We start from the raw sequence: 18,899 nt of genomic DNA, 5'->3' as shown, positions 1-18,899 counted from the left end.
GACCCACCATTTTAGTCAGGTTTTAGCTCTTAGGTTGTTTTTTCATTTTTTAATGAAAGATATATTGCCATTTATTAGTTTATATTATCTCCACATGCAGTTGATGTTACTGTCAAACCAGAAGAAGGAGGCTTTCTTGCTGTGACTGCTTTCCTGGCACTAATATATCATGGTGATATTTTCTCCTGCTGTTCCCTATTACATTCCCATTTAGTTGTGATGTTTTCCTTTTTGTGAGCTTCCTATCTGTTTGCAGGCCCTATATAAAATAAACTATTTAAGTGTCATCCAGTGACCAGGAGGAATAGCTACAGGGAAGATAGTAACTGAAGACAGAAATTCAAGGATACCTTTCATAGCATTGACAATACCAGCAAGCATGACTGATGCTACCTGAGGAAAAGCTTTTATTAGGTCTACAGAGGGGCATTAAAGCAAGAGAAAACAGTCTCTTCCCTGAAGAGCTTTATAACCCAGATGGATGGATCCAACATATATACATAAAGTGACTACAATTTATTTCTTCCCCTGTGTGATACATGAGTTAGTTTACTAAAAAACATGGAGTGGAGAGTGCTAAATGCATACTGAATAACAGAATGTTCCAGGTGATAAGAATATTATCAAGCATAGTTCTCCAAGTATGTTGATGGACATATAGATTGGATCAGCTTGTATCAGGTTTATGTTTACTGCCAAGTGCAGTAACGAAATTAAGCTGGACAACTCTGCTCTAAAAACACTTTTGAAATGGATGGAAAACAATCAGCTAGGAAAATGAGCTGGAAAATTAAAGAAGGAAAAACCTTTTCTTTGTAAAACTAAATCTCATTGCAGGATCCACTGTCTGTATAGCCTTTGTTCTTTCTATAAGCAAAATTGGAAGGGATAAAATGGGGAACTTCTTAAGAGGTTTCTTAAAATTTCCAGTATACTTCGGATCCTCCTCTCCTCTTATGCTCTGATACTTTAATTTATATTTCTTTTCAGTAAATTTATAGTCTAAGAGAAAAGTGGTAAGAAGTAGAAGTGTGTTTTAGGAGAAGGATCAGAAAACTATGGCCCATGAGCCAAATCTAACCTGCTGCCTTGATTTTAGAAATTAAATTTTATTAGAACAAACCATGCTCATTTGTTTACATATTTTCTGTGGTTGTGGAGTTAAGTAAACTGGACAGAGTCTGCATGGCATAGAAAGCTGAAAATAAGGGAGTTCCCTGGCAGTCCAGTGGTTAAAACTCCGAGCTTTCACTGCAGAGGGCCCAGGTTCAGTCCCTGGTTGGAGAACTAAGATCCCGCAAGCCGAGTGGTGCGGCCAGAGAATAAAAAGAAAGCTACAAATATTTACAGTCTGGCCCTTTACAGGAGTAGTTTACTGACCCCTATTAAGGATCTTGAAGTAAGGAAGAATACCTTTTTCAGTATAAATAATGGTGTTGAAGAGATTGGTTTCTGCTTAATATTGTTATAAAATTTGCTGTGCACTTAAGTGCTGGTTGAATGAATGTTGATCAGATAATTTAAGAAATTATATATGCTTATATGTAGTAAAACTAGTTCTTTGTTTACAGTCAAAGTAAACTGACTCCTTCAATTCTCGTATATGATGGTTTGTAAATTCTTCTAGATTCCACGTGTTGCTTCTGCTTACACACGAACTTGCTTTATAAAGCATATCCTTTTCAAAGCAGTTTGTATAAAGCTATACCTACACAGTACTTTGCCTAAAACGTACACCCTGATTTTTAAGTGCAAAGCCAGCATATTAATATAATTTGTAATTATTCTTTGCTAAGTCACAGAGCCAAAATTCTTTTCTTAAATACATTACTTAGCAACTCAGCTAAGATTAATGAAGGAAGTCTTCATGCATTTATTGGTGTTTCATTCGCTAATAGCATAAGAGTGGGGCTGATTTTATTTATTAAATTATAAAGCCTGCTCATCAGTTCCTTGGCCCCGAGTCCCAGTAATCCTTATAAGTATCAGCATGCCTTACATCCCTGTCTTTTCTAAAACCCAAAAGCGCTTCACCCATAAACCTCATTCATGGTCATAGTCCCCCAGAGGGTAGGGGCAGGCACCAATATACCTAGCGATAGGTATAGAAATTAAGACACACACAAAAAATCACTCATTTCCCCTTTGCTCATGTGGCAAATAGAGCTATAATTGGTTTCATGCATTAATGTTTACTCTTTAGTATAATTGTTTGGGCAGCTTTCTTTCCATTCCTTCTAAAGCATGTCCCTGCCATTAGTCTGGCTTCTTCACTTTGCCACTAGGGTGGCAACACCACAGATCTGATTATGCTTCTTCACTTCTTAAAACTCTGTATTGGTTCCTGTGACCTTTATAGCTCTTCAGGATGACACACGTGGTCTTCTGCGATCTGCCCCCCAGCGTCATCTCTAGTTTTGCCTGCCCCACCCTTGTCCAGTCTAAATTTTATACCCGTACTCTTTTAAATATGGGAGCTTTTCCTCCTAACAGTGGTGTTTCATCACCTTTCCCCTTTGTCCAGGACTGCAGGTCTGTCTGCCTCTACTGCCCTCTTCCTTCACACTCTGCCAGCTTGTGCTCATCCTTCAGCTCCAGCATCGCTGCCTCTCAGGAGCCTCCCTGAAACTCTCTCCCTTCAAGCTGGGTTGAGTGGCTTCCATCTGGACCTCCATAGTTCTGCATGGATACTAACTTAATAGTGTACTCTGTAGAAATTACTTTTCATTTGTTTATCTTTCTTACTAGATTGTAAGTGCTGTGAAGGCAAGGGCCACATCTAAGTCAACTCCTTGTCCCCAGCACATACTTAGTGTTCTAGGCCTGTTATCTAATAGATATGAACCCCCAAACACTGGTTCATCATAATTAGGCTCTTGCAAACTACTTACCTCCTTCTTCTTCCTCCCCTCTTCCTCCCCCCCCTCCCCCCTTCCTCCTCTACTTCCCTCCTCTCTCAAGGACCGAGCTCTGGTGATAGTCAGGTATCCATCACTTGGTACCTGCACTCAAGCATCTCAGCATTGCTGAAGGAACTAACTTCTTATTTTAAATAAATGGTCACTGCATTCAGATGGTCCCTCAGCACTGTGACAGTCCTATTGAACTTCTCTAAAATCTTCACTTTTTCACTCTTCAGAACTACTTTAGATCTTCTCATCTCACTTCTAAATTCTAAATCCACCCTACTTCATTGGACACAAAGAATTAATCAAAAAAGTCATCTTCTCACCACCAAAACTACTGTCCTCCCTCAGCTGGCCTCAAACTCTACCTGTCCTTGGGTTACTGTGGATTAAGTGTCAATCCTTCTTCTACTGCTTTGGCTGCCAAGCCCACTATCCTTCTCAAGGATGCTGTTTCTGCAATTACTTCCTCACTTCCTATCACCCTACAGACATCTCCTGGCATCTCCTATCCCAAAACATAAAAACAAAAACTTCCTTTTGTCTCATACTCCTTCACTTACTGCCCCATTTCTCTGCTCTACTTCATAGCAATTTATTTTTTTCCTTTTAACTTTTTATTCAGACATAATAAATTCAAATCACACAATTCAAATCACAGGAGAGATGCAAAAATAATACCAAAAAAATATGCCCTGTACCCAAATGATAACACCTTACACTTGCCTTATCCTTTTCTTTCTCTTCATATTTTCCTCTCACTTACTATTTTTATATTTTCCAAATGGTGATTTTCTAATTCTCTTATTCCTTCTCCATTTATTAGATGCCATTCTATTGTTAAAGGAGAAGCTTTCCCTTTTTCCCCCAGTTACTTATTGATTTGCTTGTGTAATATATTCATTGCATTATAATTCATTGTGAGCATTATATTTTAGTGTTCAGATTGTCTCAGATTTGGCCAGTGGAAGTCTTTTCAAGCTGGGTCCCATATCATTTTGTCATGCCCCCATTCTGTAAGCACATACATTCTGGTATAACAAGATAGTCCAAGCTTATCTTGTACTTTTCCTCCTCTATCCCTTGAATCAACCATTTCTCCAGTGAGCCTTTAGGTAGGGAATGGTATTTAGAAAATAATATCTAGAGCCTAGGTGTGCTCATTGCTACTGGGGTGTCATTACTTCTAGGTGCCCTTAGCAGACAGAACTGATAGTAGCTTAAATTTTACCACTTTAGAGAAACTTTTCCTGAGTACTCCATCTCATGTGGCTGCATAGTCATTCTTTATCACATCACCCTATTCTAACTTTCTTCATGACACTTGGCACTCACTGTTGGTTGGTTGGTTGCTTTATTGTGCGTCTTCCTCTGACTAGAAAATGAGTAGTACAAGAGCTAAGACCCTACCTATCTTTTCATCCTCAACACTTAGTAGAATGCCTGATGCCTAGTAGTCATTCCATACATTGTTGAATGGATAGATGAGTGGATGACTCCCTTGTCTTAGGGCAGTTTCACCTGTGTAACAGCTTCATCTTCTCTAGTCATGAACAGTAGGAATCTTTGGAGGGGCTCTTATGTGTCATGCACTCTCAGTGGTTAGAGACTGGGAAAAACGTTTCCTTCTTCATACTCTTGATGAAAACAGTAAAGATTTCTCATCGCTGTTAAGGAGCTTAATTCTCACAGCCCTTCTGTATTTGTTGTACAAATTGACCCTAATGTGGATTTCATAAAAACTGTTTTTATGAACACTAACTTTAAATATTTTTAAGATATTTATAATCATATTGCCTCTCAACCCTCCTCTTAAATAACTTAAACCTCTTACACATAAGATTTATTCATGAAGGTTAAGGGACCTACACTTTGATATTCTTGAAATGTATTAAGTTCATGCTTCTTTTTTTTTTTTTTTTAGTCTATGGCAATATCTAGATCACTTTTCGTGATCTGGCTTACCTCGTTTTTATTTTTGAATTTAATTTTATTCATTTTTCTATACAGCAGGTCCTTATTAGTCATCAGTTTTATACACATCAGTGTATTAATGTCAATCCCAATCGCCCAATTCATCACACCACCATGCCCCCCCGTGGCTTCCCCCCTTGGTGTCCATACGTTTGTTCTCTACATCTGTGTCTCAATTTCTGCCCTGCTAACTGGTTCATCTGTACAATTTTTCTAGGTTCCACATGTATGTGTTAATATACGATATCTGTTTTTCTCTTTCTGACTTACTTCACTCTGTGTGACAGTCTCTAGATCCATCCACGTCTCTACAAATGACCCAACTTCATTCCTTTTTATGGCTGAGTAATATTCCATTGTGTATATGTACCACATCTTCTTTATCCATTCATCTGTTGATGGGCATTTAGGTTGCTTCCATGACCTGGCTATCATAAATAGTGAGATTCATGCTTCTTTACTAGAATATCTGCTTTTCTTTTATCTACTGCCTCACTCCCGACTCACTGACTTTTTTTAATATTACCACTTTGGTGGGGTTTTAACTACATAATATAATAATTTTAAAACATCAGAAGATTTTACACAAAAGAAAAATTTAATTAAGTTTTTGTTTATTTAAAACAATGGAACTTAAGGGGTCATATTTGATAGGTTCTTACTAAGATAGTACTTATAGCCTAATGAATTTTATTATATCTTGTTCTGTATACATGTGTTTTGTGTGAGGTTTTTTCCCACTGTACTTTTTTAAAATAAATTTTATGTTAGGACAGTTTATATTTATAGAAAAGTAGGCAATATAGTACAGAGAATTATCATATACCCCACACTCAGTGTCTCCTGTTATTCATGTCTTACATTAATATGGTTCATTTATACAATTAATGAACCAATATGGATATATTATTATTGACAAAGTCCATAGTTTATTCAGATTTCCTTAGTTTTCACCTCACATCTTTTTTCTGTTCTAGGATCTCATTCAGGATACCACATTACATTTAGCTTTATGTCTCCTTAGGCTCCTCTAGGCTATAATAATTTCTCAGACTTTCCTTATTTTTGAAGAGCTTGACAGTTTTGAGAAGTATTGGCTATTTTACAGAATGTTTCTCTATCAGAAGCTGTCTGATATTTTTCACGGTCAGACTGGAGTTATGGGACTGGAGAGGAAAGTCACAGAGGGTAAAGTGCCATTTTCATCACGTTATTCCAGAAATACATACCAGCATGATTCATCACTGTTGATGTTGACCTTGACTGCCTGGCGGATGTTAGTGTTTGTCAGGTTTCTCTATGAATGTTACTTTTTTCCCCCTCTTCCCATAGTGTAGTCTTTGGAAGGAAGTCACTATTTGTAGCCCAAGCTTAAGAAGTGGGGGGTTATGCCCTACCTCCTTGAGGTGAGAGTATCTACATAAATTTTTGGAACTCTTCTGCACAAATATGTCTATTTACCCCTAATTATTTATTTATTTAATCATAGGTATTCATTTTATACTGTAGATTATAATTTAATACTCTTAATCTATACTCGTGCTTCTCTTCATAATCAAATGAATCTTTTGCCTTTTCCTAAAGATTCGTCTGGGGAGGGATAAAGCATGACTATTGCTTCAGTTTTTTGAGGCCTTCTGGGAATAAACAAGGCTGTAAAAAAAAAAGAAAGAAAAAAATACTCTTTTATTTATTTTGTTGCTCAAGTCATTTTTTTAGCATTAGCCATTGGGAGCTCCTTCAGTTGGCTCCTGTGTCTCTTTGACGTGTCCCCATCATTTTGGATTTTTTTTTTTTCTTTTGCTTTATCTTTTCTTGAGTACATCCTTCTGACTCTACAAGGTGCTCCAGGCTTATCTTGTATATATCCTGCCCGATAGAATCAGTGTTTTCTTTTTTTTTTTAAACTAAACTGGATTCTGTAATAGTATTCGTTTGCTTTTTGTTTTTAATTATGAATTAGCATGAGATATTTGTAACGTGATTATATTTTTATCAAAATATCAAGAAAGGTCTGTTTGCTTTGTGACTTTCCAGCTAGCCTGAATTTATTTCCATTAAAGATATAATTTGGTTTAGTTGCAACCAAGATTCCTATCAAGTGACTAAAGTGGTACCTCATTGTTTACCTGACATTTATCATATTTTCAAAAAATGAACTGGTTCCACACAAGTGAATTTTTCAGATGCTTAAAGCTTAGACTTTTCATTTGTCTGTTCTTTCCTTCCTTCAGGGAACATATTTTAGACACCTGCCATGTGCTAGGCACAGTGCTGGGTACCCAGAACAGAGAGACAAGACACAGCTTTGTTTCTTGAGTAGTCCACAGTCCGGTAGGGACATAGTTATACCTCAGCATGATAAGTGCTATAATAAAATTAAGCTCAAGATGAAGTAGAAGCCAACAGAAAAGATCAAGGATAATTTCTTGACATTTCAAAGGATAAATATTAATTACCCAGATGAAATAGGAGAGAATGAGTCAGGCAGGGAGGTGAAAGGAGATGGGCAAGGATGTTTTAACAAAATGAGTAGCATGTAACTGAAAGAGTATGCCTTTCTGAAGTACTACAAGGTGCTCACTGTGGCTGGAGCATAAAATAAGGTGGAGGTAGTGGTGAGAGTTGAAAAGTAAGCCTAGGATCCATCATAAAGGGCCTCATGTGCCATGTTTATATGTTAACATTTTGGTGGGGGGAGCACTGCTGGAGGGTTTTTAGGCGGAGGAGCAAGCAATCACTTTGACATTACTGTGGACAATGAATTAGAGTAGCCAAGAAACAAGGTGAGGAATCCATTTCAATAATCTAAACTAGAGATGAGGACCGTGATAACAGATTGAGTGAAGTGGATGGATTGGAGAGATAAAAAGGAAGTAGAATCAACACACCTTATCAACATACGGATGTGAGGTTAAAAAAGAGTGGGTGAGGGCTTCCCTGGTGGCACAGTGGTTGAGAGTCCGCCTGCCGATGCAGGGGACGCGGGTTCGTGCCCCGGTCTGGGAAGATCCCACATGCCGCGGAGCGGCTGGGCCCGTGAGCCATGGCCGCTGAGCCTGCGCGTCCGGAGCCTGTGCTCTGCAACGGGAGACGCCACAGCAGTGAGAGGCCCGCGTACCACAAAAAAAAAAAGAGTGGGTGATAATTGAAGTGATAAATAAAACAGACCTTACCTGCATGTACCTGACAATATAGGCTTGTACAAAAATTACCACACTATAATTAAAACCACATTTATGTCCCTTACTGAACAGAAGTTTGTGTGTCTACTTTCCAAATATTTTGGAAGCATTACTGTAGCTTAACGGTCCAGTGATGGTCCCTGTAAAGGAACAGTACATGTGAGGATTAAGTACTGAAGAGCTCTGGTATGTCACACTCTCGAGTTCTCAAAAATAGAACCAAATGAACGGAAAAGAAATCAACACTAGATGTAGGGAAATTTTTCAAATTAAAATTTGAAAAATTTATTTCTCTGGCACAATCCTTATAGCTAGTGTACAGCAGCCAGCTTGAGCTGCCACGCCAATGTGTCTAAAAATTTTCTCTTACATTTCTTGGCAGAGCTTAGCTAATACTGTCTGTTATCCCGGGTAGAAAATACAGTGATACAATACAGTTACACAGTGCATCGGTCTCACCAGCTCCTCTTGCTGTGCAAATAGCTCCATAAATGTAAGTTTGGCACTTGGAAAACCACAAATATTTTTGGCCTGCTTACATGGCATTTTACACAAACATTTTGGCTTACTACATGTCACTGTAACATTAATTGGGGTTATTCTTTATATTAATAAATGATTTTTGCCTCAAAAAGTTCCCAGAGAACATAAATGAATCTGGCCAGTATTGTCATGAAATATCTCAACATTTCCATAACGCTACTGGCAAATGATAGCAGCTCATTTCTGCAGATGAGAAAATTGAAATAGTGACTTAGATGTATCACCTCAAGCCTCCTTGTCTGATGTCTTCCGTATATATGCTGTTTCCAAAATAACATGGTTCAAAATAAAACAAGCATATTCAAATGTCAGATAACAAGTTTATATAATCTTAGTCATGAAGGCAGTTCCAGAAGGAGGTAGAAGACAACCAAAACAGAATATTGTAATTTTTATAAAATGAGAGGTAGAGAAAGGACTAGGAAACAGTCCAAAAGGCTCCTAGACAGTAACATCCTCTCCTAATTAGAGTGAAATCAGTAAAATAGTCATCATTAGGTTTACTAATATCCACTGAAATACAAAATAAAATAAGAAACACAGTTCATGCCTTGGCTTGATAAGTGCAAGAAAAACAGGATTTGCCTGCAGTTGTTTTGTTATAGCTTCGTACCATTCATGATGAGAAGAAACTTCTGGATAGACTGTACAAGTGGTTTTCTAGCTGCCTCTACAGATTTGTAGTTCCACTTGACTCATTCTTTCTCCTAACAAGTCATGAGAAAAATAGTATCTTTTAATAAGGAACTAATGAGTTGATATCTAAGAATTTCCTAATTAATTTATTCATTTCAAAAATTTAAGTATAAATCGTTTTTAACATTAAGATGAACTGTTCAATACAACCTCCTGACCAACGTTTTTTTTTTGTTGTTTTTTTTTTTGCCGTACGCGGGCCTCTCACTGTTGTGGCCTCTCCCATTGCAGAGCACAGGCTCCGGACGCGCAGGCTCAGTGGCCATGGCTCACGGGCCCAGCCGCTCCGCGGCATGTGGGATCTTCCCGGACCGGGGCACGAACCCGTGTCCCCCGCATCGGCAAGGGGACTCTCAACCACTGCGCCACCAGGGAAGCCCCCTTTCTTTCTCTTTCTTTTTTCTTTTCTTTACTTTCTTTTCTTTCCTTCCTTCCTTTCTTTCCTTTCTGCATTGGATCTTTGTTGTTGTATGTGGGCTTCCTCTAGTTGTGGCGAGTGGGGGCTACGCTTCATTGCAGTGCGTGGACTTCTCACTGCGGTGGCTTCTCTTGTTGCAGAGTACCGGCTCTAAGCACGTGGGCTTCAGTAGTTGTGGCATGCGAGCTCAGTAGTTGTGGCTCACGGAATCTAGAGCACAGGCTCAGTAGTTGTGGTGCACGGGCTTAGTTGCTCCATGGCATGTGGGATCTTCCCAGACCAGGGATGGAAACTGTGTGTGTCCCCTCCATTGGCAGGCGGATTCTTAACCACTGTGCCACCAGGGAAGTCCCTGCTTTTTATATACCAAAGTAAGTCCAGGCTCGTAAACATTTTTAGTAAGGAAGGAACTGAAGATAACACCATGTTTTGTATTTTCAAGTATCATCTAGGGGGCTTCCCTGGTGGCGCAGTGGTTAAGAATCTGCCTGCCAATGCACGGGACATGGGTTCGAGCCCTGGTCCAGGAAGATACCACATGCTGTGGAGCAACTAAGCCCCTGTGCCACAACTATTGAGCCTGAGCTCTAGAGCCCATGAGCCACAACTACTGAGCCCGTGTGCCGCAACTACTGCCGTGCGCCTAGAGCCCATGCTCCGCAACAAGAGAAGCCACCGCAATGAGAAGCCCGCATACCGCAACGAAGAGTAGCCCCTGCTCGCCGCAACTAGAGAGAGGCCACACACAGCAACGAAGACCCAACGCAGCCAAAAATAAGTTTATTAATTAAAAAAAAAGTATCATCTAGGAAAGGCCTTACACACAGATTGAAAAGTAATGTGTAAATCTTTGTATTGTGGGTGTGGTCCCTATGAAATCTAACCAACTACCAAAAATCTCTCTTCCACATCTAACCCATGCCCTTCTTTACTAAGTGACGCATAAAATTTGTCAAATTCAACTTTTAATACCTAGTTTAGATTTATGGACCTATAGAAGTAATGTGGAGGAAGTTATAAAGCTGCGCTATTATGGCTAGCCATTAGCTACATATGGCTATTTACATCAAAATTTAAGGGACTTCCCTGGTGGCACAGTTGTTATGAATCCACCTGCCGATGCAGGGGACACGGGTTCCATCCCTGGTCCGGGAAGATTCCACATGCCACAGAGCAACTAAGCCCATGTGCCACAACTACTGAAGCCTGTGCGCCTAGCACCTGTGCTCTGCAACAAGAGAAGCCACCACAATGAGAAGCCCACGCACCAGAGCGAAGAGTAGCCCCCGCTCGCCGCAACTAGAGAAAGCCCACGCGCAGCAATGAAGACCCAACACAGCCAAAAATAATTCATTAAAAATAAATAAATAAATATTTAAATTTGATTTAATTTAAAACTCAGTTCTTCAGTTGCACTAGCCACATTTAAAGTGTTCAGTAGCCACATGAAGCTAGTGGCTGCCATATTGGACAGCACAGTTGTAGAACATTTATTGGACAATGCAGATGTAGAACAATGCAGAGAGTTTAATTTGACAAAATAGTCTAGAAAGTATTGATACAAAAGGCACTTCAGTTGATAGTGACTTACATACTTATATATAACATATGATGGCTTCTCAGGAGGGAAGGCAATCAAACTGTTTATAAACAGAACCTGTAATTTCATTTTGCCAAAAAAGTGACTTAAGTTTTATAAATCCCACTTTCTTTCCTAAAATCCTACCCTAAAAAATTTACAAATGCAGAACTTGTGAAGGCTACATGTGCAGAATTGTATGTAGAGCCAGTTCAGGATTCCCAGAATTTCTCCAGTCCATCTTACACTACTCTTCCCTTCTACACATTTGCTCATTAGCTTCTACGCAATATGTTGACTTAAATGTTTATCTCATATATATATTTTTTTTTAACTTCTGCCTAATTTGCTGACTTAGATTGTACCCTTTTGGTAGACAAAGACTAATATGTAGCCATATTTGTGTATCATCTTGAGGTTAAAGTCTTTAAGTGCCACTTATACACCCCATATTTTTCAGCTTTGTATAAGAAAGTGATTGTTCTTAAGGAAATATTGTCACCCAGCCCTTAGTAAAAATGATAAAATATTTTTTCCACCCTCAGTTTTTTCAAAAGTAGACCCTTCTGATAAACTCTGCTCTATAATGCCTGAGTCCAGGTTGAGCCTGGGAGGTGTTAGGATAAGCCTGGAACATCTTGTGCCAGAAACTGTTGGGGGCATAGTCGAAGGACATGGATGCCAGCCTAAAGTTCCCACTGGCCAAATCTGGGGGAAATTAAGTATAGTAATGAATTATAAGTCATTGAAAAAATAGGAATGTATTAGTTCATACTGATGATGGATGGATGGATGGAGAACAAAGGAAGGCTCTTCTTTATAGTACAATGCTGACTGATAAATTTGGATGGAATGATGAAGTTGGAAAATCACCATTCTGCAACCATCACAACAAAGATTGGTTTAGGCAAGAATGATCAGTAGATGCTAAACATAGGGGGGATGTTTTGACAAGGAACAGGATGTTTACATAGTCTTAATTGTCTTCTCACTGCTTCTTAGTTACAAGGAGGAAAATAACTATAATATGGAAAAACCAGTGAGAGGCAGATGGGCCTCTGGATATGATACCTTGAGATACATTCAGCATCATTTATGTCATATTTGTATGTAAGTGGGAGGCATAACCTGAATTTAATCATAAGAAGACATCAGACAAAATCAAAGTGGAAATCATTCTATTAAAAAAAAAGTGTCCTGCATTCTTAAAAATGTCAATGTCTTGAAAGATAGGGGAGAAGAAGGCAGGGGGAAGGCTGTGGAACTATTCCAGATTAATGGAAACTAAAGAGACATGACAACTTACTGTTAATCTTTGATATAGGACTGGATCTCTGGACTAGAACTGAAAAAATGATAAAAAGGTCATAATTAGGACAGTTGCCAAGACTGGAATATGGATGGTAGATTAGATAAAGGGTATTGTATTGGTGTTAAATTTCCTAAATTTGCTAACTATATGATGAATATCTTTGTTCTTAGGAAGTACACAATGACGTACTTAAGGGTAGAGGAGGAGGATGTCTGTAACTTAGTCTCAGATGGTTCAAGAAAATGATTGTGCATGTGTGGAGATAGAGAATACAATTACAAATGTACCATATCGTCAACAGTTGGTGAATTTGAGTAAAGGCTACAAAGAAGTTCTCCAAGTGTTGCAAGTTTTCCATAAATTTGAAATTATTTCAAAATAAAAATTTTACAACTCTGTTCGATGTTCTCTAGCCCTTTCTAAGGCACAAAATGACATGACGGTGATGAAGATGCAATCAGAGGGACTTTCGAAAGAATATGACCGGCTCCTGAAAGAACACTCAGAACTTCAGGTGGGTGACATCCATTTTACGAGCCTCAGCTTTTTGAAATAGTAATTAATTACCTAAGTCAATTATTTGGGTTATTTGCCCTTCGCAAGCCAAGAGGATTGATAGTTAATCCTGACTTTGCAAAGTGATTAAATAAGCCAATTTTTACTTGAAGATTGGGATATTGCATGAAAATAATCATAACAGAGAGAATTACTGACATGCTAACTTACAGCATTCTAGCTGGAGTAAACTTTTAAACCAAAGAATTGAGCCATAAAAACAGCAGCATTGGAAACCAGACTGGTTCTGGAAAAATTTAGTTTTACCATTTAGAATGTTTGCCATATGCACGCCAAAATAAAGCCAAAAATGGAAGATCCACATTACACTACTCCTTCTATCCCACTGTTTGAAATATCTTAGGACAAAGCCTGAGGCATTCAAATATATGTTTTACCTCCAGAGTTGAGTTGAAAGATGGAAATGGAGAAAACCTTTTTATCATTGAAGTCAGAAAGTCAGGGGCCATGGTTTTCTTTCTGTTCCCCTTCAGTCCAGCAAGAGTCAGTTCCCTACCTTCACCCATGTTGGGTTTGTCTTCCGTTCCTTCTTGGGCTGCCAGCCCCTAGCCTGATTTGATTTCCCAGCCCACTTTGACCACGTGTGGGGAGAATTCAGGGAAGAGACCATTCCAGAGGCAACCCTGGCCCTCGCAATTCCTCCCAAGATGGAGGGTCTCTGCTCTTCTGCTTTCAGATTGGGTTTATCCTTAGAAATTGGCAGCATTTGTGGCCTTCAGTGAGGGCTTTTTAGCAATTACAGCTCTACAGTTATTTCACTGTATTAGAAGCCTTAGTACCAGGACTCATTTCCCTGCATGTCAGTGGTCATTGTATCTTCAGGATCCAGCACTGTGCCTGGCACAAGACAAACAAGCACGATATTCATAGGCTTGGAGTCAGACAGGCCTCGAATAACTATAACTTTCTTACTAGCTTTGTGATCCCAAGTAGGTCATGTCACCCCTCTGGGGCTCACTTTTCTTCATCTGTAAAATCAGAATAGTAATAACACCTGGCTCACTGGCTTGTTGGGAGGATTAAATAAAATGTGTAGGGTGCTTAGCATTGTGCCTGGCTGATAGTAAACACCCAAGGAATGATAGCTGTTATCATAATTATCACTATTGCCAGTACTCCTCTGTAGAAATTTTACTGAAAGAATGACTTATTCTCATCCAGCCACTTTGGCCTTGATTAGAGCCAGTCAAGAGATAATCTGATGCACATCTGTAATCTGGTATTCCCAGCTGAGTTGCGTGTCTGATTTAACTGACCTACTTTGACAGTAGGGTGACCAGAGAAGCATAGATACCCTGTGGGCTCCAGACCCAGGACACCAAGAGCTCAGATCTCATGCTCTGGAGTAGATAGTTAGATTTTCAGCAGGACCACCCTTTCTCCATCTCTACAACAGAGGTCCTGAAATTGCTGACTTCACCATGGCATGATGAGAATTATTCCATTGCATACTTAAAGATCCACCATGGAAAGTGAAGAAACGTTTCAGAAGCCTCTCGCCTAGAAATAGAACTATTTTTCCCTCCCATCTGTGAGATCAGGGTGTAGTCAACAAGGATGAGCATCTACACCAGTGGTCTCTGCCCAGGGTATCAGAACCGTTTAGATCCCTGGATGGAGAAAGAAGCAGAGAATGTCCCATTGTGGTAACAGCCAATGATTCTGTTAATCCCTCAAGAATGTATGTGATAGTAAGATACCTTCAACCCATTTTCTTTCCCCAAAAAAAGCTTCAGTTTGAAGCTTATGCATTCCTGATAAAAGATGTTCAAAAGTTTTTACGAGTAATCTCTTCCCAAGAAAGTAGTTTTTATACCTGTCTTTGAAAAAATGTCCTCATCCCAGATATGCCAGGTGCCAGGCTGAGAGTTGGGCCTTGGTGCATTTAAGCCTTGTATCCAGGTTTTTGAAATACTTATGGATGACATTTACTGAGGGTGTGCTCAGGACCAAGCACTTGGCTGATGGCTTCATATATGTTATCTGCGTTCTCTCCTTGATAGCCCATCAAATTATTGATAAAGTACATATTTTAATACCCTATTTTGTGAATGAGGGAAAGGAGACCCAGAGATGTTAAATAATGTACCCAAAGTCACTGAACTGAAAAGTGATAGCTTTCAAAGTTGGATTTAAAGTCAGGAAATCTTTCTTCAGAACTTCCATCATTAACCATTATGTTCCTTCACCTGTGCTGGTCATTGGACTGTGGGTTCTGGGGTCCGCTGTCTGGATTCTGTGCAGATTCAGCCAAAGGGAGGCACTGGTAGAAGACTGAAGGCAGGAGGAGGGGGAAAGCCAAGAAAGTCTCCTGTTTTCTCCACTTCGGGTGGCATCTGCCACAGCAGCCTCATCTCTTTCCATGGTCCCAGTTCCCACTGGGCGTCTTCCACCTGGTGGGACCTCGTTCCTGGGATCTGTTAACACTGTCTCCTCCATTGCCCTCCAGCCCAAAGAATGGTTTTCTGCCGTTGCTAATACCTGAGGTGTCTTTTACCACCCTGTGTGGTGTGTCTACTCTCTCACCACCTATGAAACCAATTCCCTGTGATAAATATCTGATGAAAAAAACTCTCATCTCCATGGTTGACCAGTTCTGTAAACCTCGGGTGAATCATTTGACATTCATGCAACTTGGCTTCTTCAGTACTTAGATGAGGATTATAATATTTCATGAGCATTAAATCAGATCCTGGGCAAGAAAGCACTTTAAATATATTTAAACAAGAAAAACTCTCTACAACTGTACGGTGCTATGAGTTATTTCTCGATTGGACACTTCTTTTTCCCATCCACCTACTTAACCCTCCATTGTCCAGTAGGAGAACCTGAATAAGATTCTGAAATATAGGTGTCATTAAATGAGAACCATTTTCTTAAAAGTGACTCTTACACTTTGATATTCACATTCTGAACCCAGCTGAGAAGCAAAAGATTGCTGTAGACCATCTACAGTAAAAAGCTGTACCAAACTGTTCTTCACGATTTTACTTCAATTGTCAGACCAACCTCAATAATTGAATTACATCATAAAGTTCATTGGGAAACTTAACTTTTCAATTTTATATACTTGATATACTTTAAATAAAATAATCATAAAATAAAGGACTGTTAAAACGTTAAGGAAACAGGTGGAAGAGAGGAAAGCTTGTTTCTTTACTGTAAACAAATCCCACTTTACATCTTTTAAATTTGTTTGGATTTCCCCATCTGATCCCCTTCCTGTTATAGGCACTAAATAAATATTAGAAAATAATTCCTTTGAAATATGTAGTCTTTGCCTTTCCTTGTTTGCCCTGGCTCTCTTCTAGAAAAGAAAACCCAGAATGTACTCAGAATAATTGGCAGCTAGCCATTTTAAAATTTCATTTTGGAAAATCACCCTTCACTTAAGGGACTTATCCAGAATAGCAGATCCATTAAAGCTGTGCTTTTTATCTTAGGTGGTAAGATACATGGAAACACATAAAAGCGGTACCTTGTTACTCATATACCTCCTCTAATGCTGTCTTCTGACTCGATTGCTTAAAGTTGATGTTACTGAAGTTGCTCTGAAAGCAGAAATGCTCAGCCGCAACGAGAGCTCGATAGCTTCCCGGGTGCAACAATAACCCCAGAACTCCATTGTTTGTGATTTTTTTTCTCAGTGTAGATGTCTACCTTCTTCGTGCAAATGATCTCTCTGGTTGACTTCTATCCCACTTTCCTCCAGTTTTAAGTCATGTATTATAGTCGTCTTGAGATCAGCAAAGAGTATAATTTGAGAAGCCAGTTCTATTGGCAAATATCTGAAGAACCAAAAGAAGCCCACCCCATATGGGTTTTTTGGTTCTCTTCTTTCTTTGCCAAAAATCTTCATTAAGTTTGCAAGAGGGAAATTTTAGAAATTTTGTTTTCCTTGTATAAGCTGTGAAATGAAAGCAAAATATATTAAAGCAGAGGAAAAGGTGAACTTATCAAGAGTGTTATTTTTTTATCCCTCTAAGCACTTTTTCAAGTAAAACTACTCACTTTGTAGTTTTTTAAAATTTGAGACTTTCTCAATCTATGTTTTAATTTGATATTCTCATAATAACTATACACAGAAAAGGATGTTTTTTAAACGTCCTTGTCATATTTATGAATGTGTTTCTCACTCTTGCTATAACTACCCGTCACATTTTTTTTCTTGCAGGATCGTGCAGCGAAAGGCAATAAGAAAGGCCTGTGAACTTTATGAAAGAAGACTGTGATACACCATGTCAAGAGGATAAATTTGTTATCATGTTAGCCTCTGGAAAACTTAAAGTTCAGTTCAGAAAAACAAACTGTCTGTGACCAGCCAGTATTTTTTTTAATGCCACACACATAGGCTGTTGTCATAATGGCATTATCACAATATTTGATGATGTTTCAGATATATTGTAAAGTCTGTATTCTAGCTCTCAAGTGAAATATAAGCATGTTAAACACCTTATCTAGATATAGTAACACTGGTGTATGGTGGCTGTTTACCAATAAAAGGAGAAATTCATTAGCCACTTACTTCCAAACTTAGATTTTTAAGTTGCATGAAACCATTAAACAACCTTAAAAGCTTTGATGAATTTCCAATAATAATACTACGCTTACTTAATCAGACGATGGTGTATTTGAAAATAGTATTCAATATCAGCAAGTTTGTTCATAGGGAGATTAACTAAGGATAAATGATTAGAAGTAGCTACTATATTTATAGGTAAGAGTCAGAAAGAGCAAAAAATAAAAACAATGACCTTAAGTTTTATTTTTTTAAGCCTGATGGTACTGCAGTTGACTGTCATAAAACAACTATATTGATAATTATATTTTTGTTACTGTGCTTCTGCACCTGTTGGGGATTATTTTTGTTGACATTTGTGTTACTAACACATAATTAGTAAAGATTCTGCTTTTTTAAAGTTCATCTGGGAATGGAGTTTACATCTATTTGCATAACTGCCACAGCACTGAACTGAAATTATTTTACAACAACGTGGAATTCTTGACTTGGAAATGTATAATGTATCCAAAAAGCAGTGTTTCCCATTGCTGTGAGAGTTGCTAATTATACAAATATTACCTCAAATATACACACAGTGGCGTCACAGTTTTGCCAAGATGTTTCTGTATTCTGAAAGCTAAATATTAAATACTGTTTTTCTATTCAAATATTCCATTTAGTTTCCTTTAGGAGAGGATGATTGTATATTAATGCGATTTAGGTTGTTCCAGTGTTTAGACTTGAAAAACCATCTTCCTTGTCTCTAAATATAAAAGAAAATGGAAAATAACTACTGGAGTTTTTACTTTTCTGGTATTTGTTTTATCCTTTGTTATTTATTGTCATTTTAGCACCAACTTCATGCATATTTAATTTTTTTCACTGTAAAGTGGGTGAAGTGAGCAAGTACGTAAGTATTTTATTTCAGATAAAAGGAGTTAACTGCTAGAAAACAGACATGTAGGAGACATTTAGCAGAGTAAGAAATGGGAGTTAGACCATATGGGCTGACAGCACCGTAAATAACAAGGCAAGGGAGCGCTGACAGAGGAGAGAACTGAACAAGTAGCAACTTAGAAATATCGAAGTGCGATCTACCTGGTTAAGGATATAGATACTGTTCGTGATCCTGGCCTGGTGAACAGAAATCAAGTCTAATGACAGAGTAACATACAGAAAGTAGAAAATACACAGCTTTAGAACTGGTAG

At 38.6% G+C, this 18,899-nt stretch overlaps 1 protein-coding gene and 1 pseudogene across 3 annotated transcripts in view; both read left to right on the top strand.

Annotated features, from left to right (window-relative positions):
- LOC132430918 (B-cell receptor-associated protein 29) overlaps positions 1–18,480 on the top strand; it is a 40,416-nt gene extending 21,936 nt beyond the window's left edge. For all 3 annotated transcript variants that reach the window (XM_060020252.1, XM_060020254.1, XM_060020253.1), the window contains 2 exons: positions 13,027–13,127; positions 17,364–18,480. In XM_060020252.1, coding sequence (XP_059876235.1) covers positions 13,027–13,127; positions 17,364–17,399 — 137 coding nt within the window. In that variant the 3' untranslated portion in view covers positions 17,400–18,480. The remainder of the gene's footprint in view (positions 1–13,026; positions 13,128–17,363) is intronic.
- LOC132431404 (U5 spliceosomal RNA) lies at positions 6,414–6,535 on the top strand (annotated as a pseudogene).
- Positions 18,481–18,899: the final 419 nt, after the last annotated feature.

This window comes from Delphinus delphis, chromosome 9 (genome assembly GCF_949987515.2).
Source record: "Delphinus delphis chromosome 9, mDelDel1.2, whole genome shotgun sequence".
In the NCBI taxonomy this organism is placed as follows: domain Eukaryota; kingdom Metazoa; phylum Chordata; class Mammalia; order Artiodactyla; family Delphinidae; genus Delphinus; species Delphinus delphis.
This window is presented reverse-complemented; position numbering and strand designations above follow the sequence as displayed.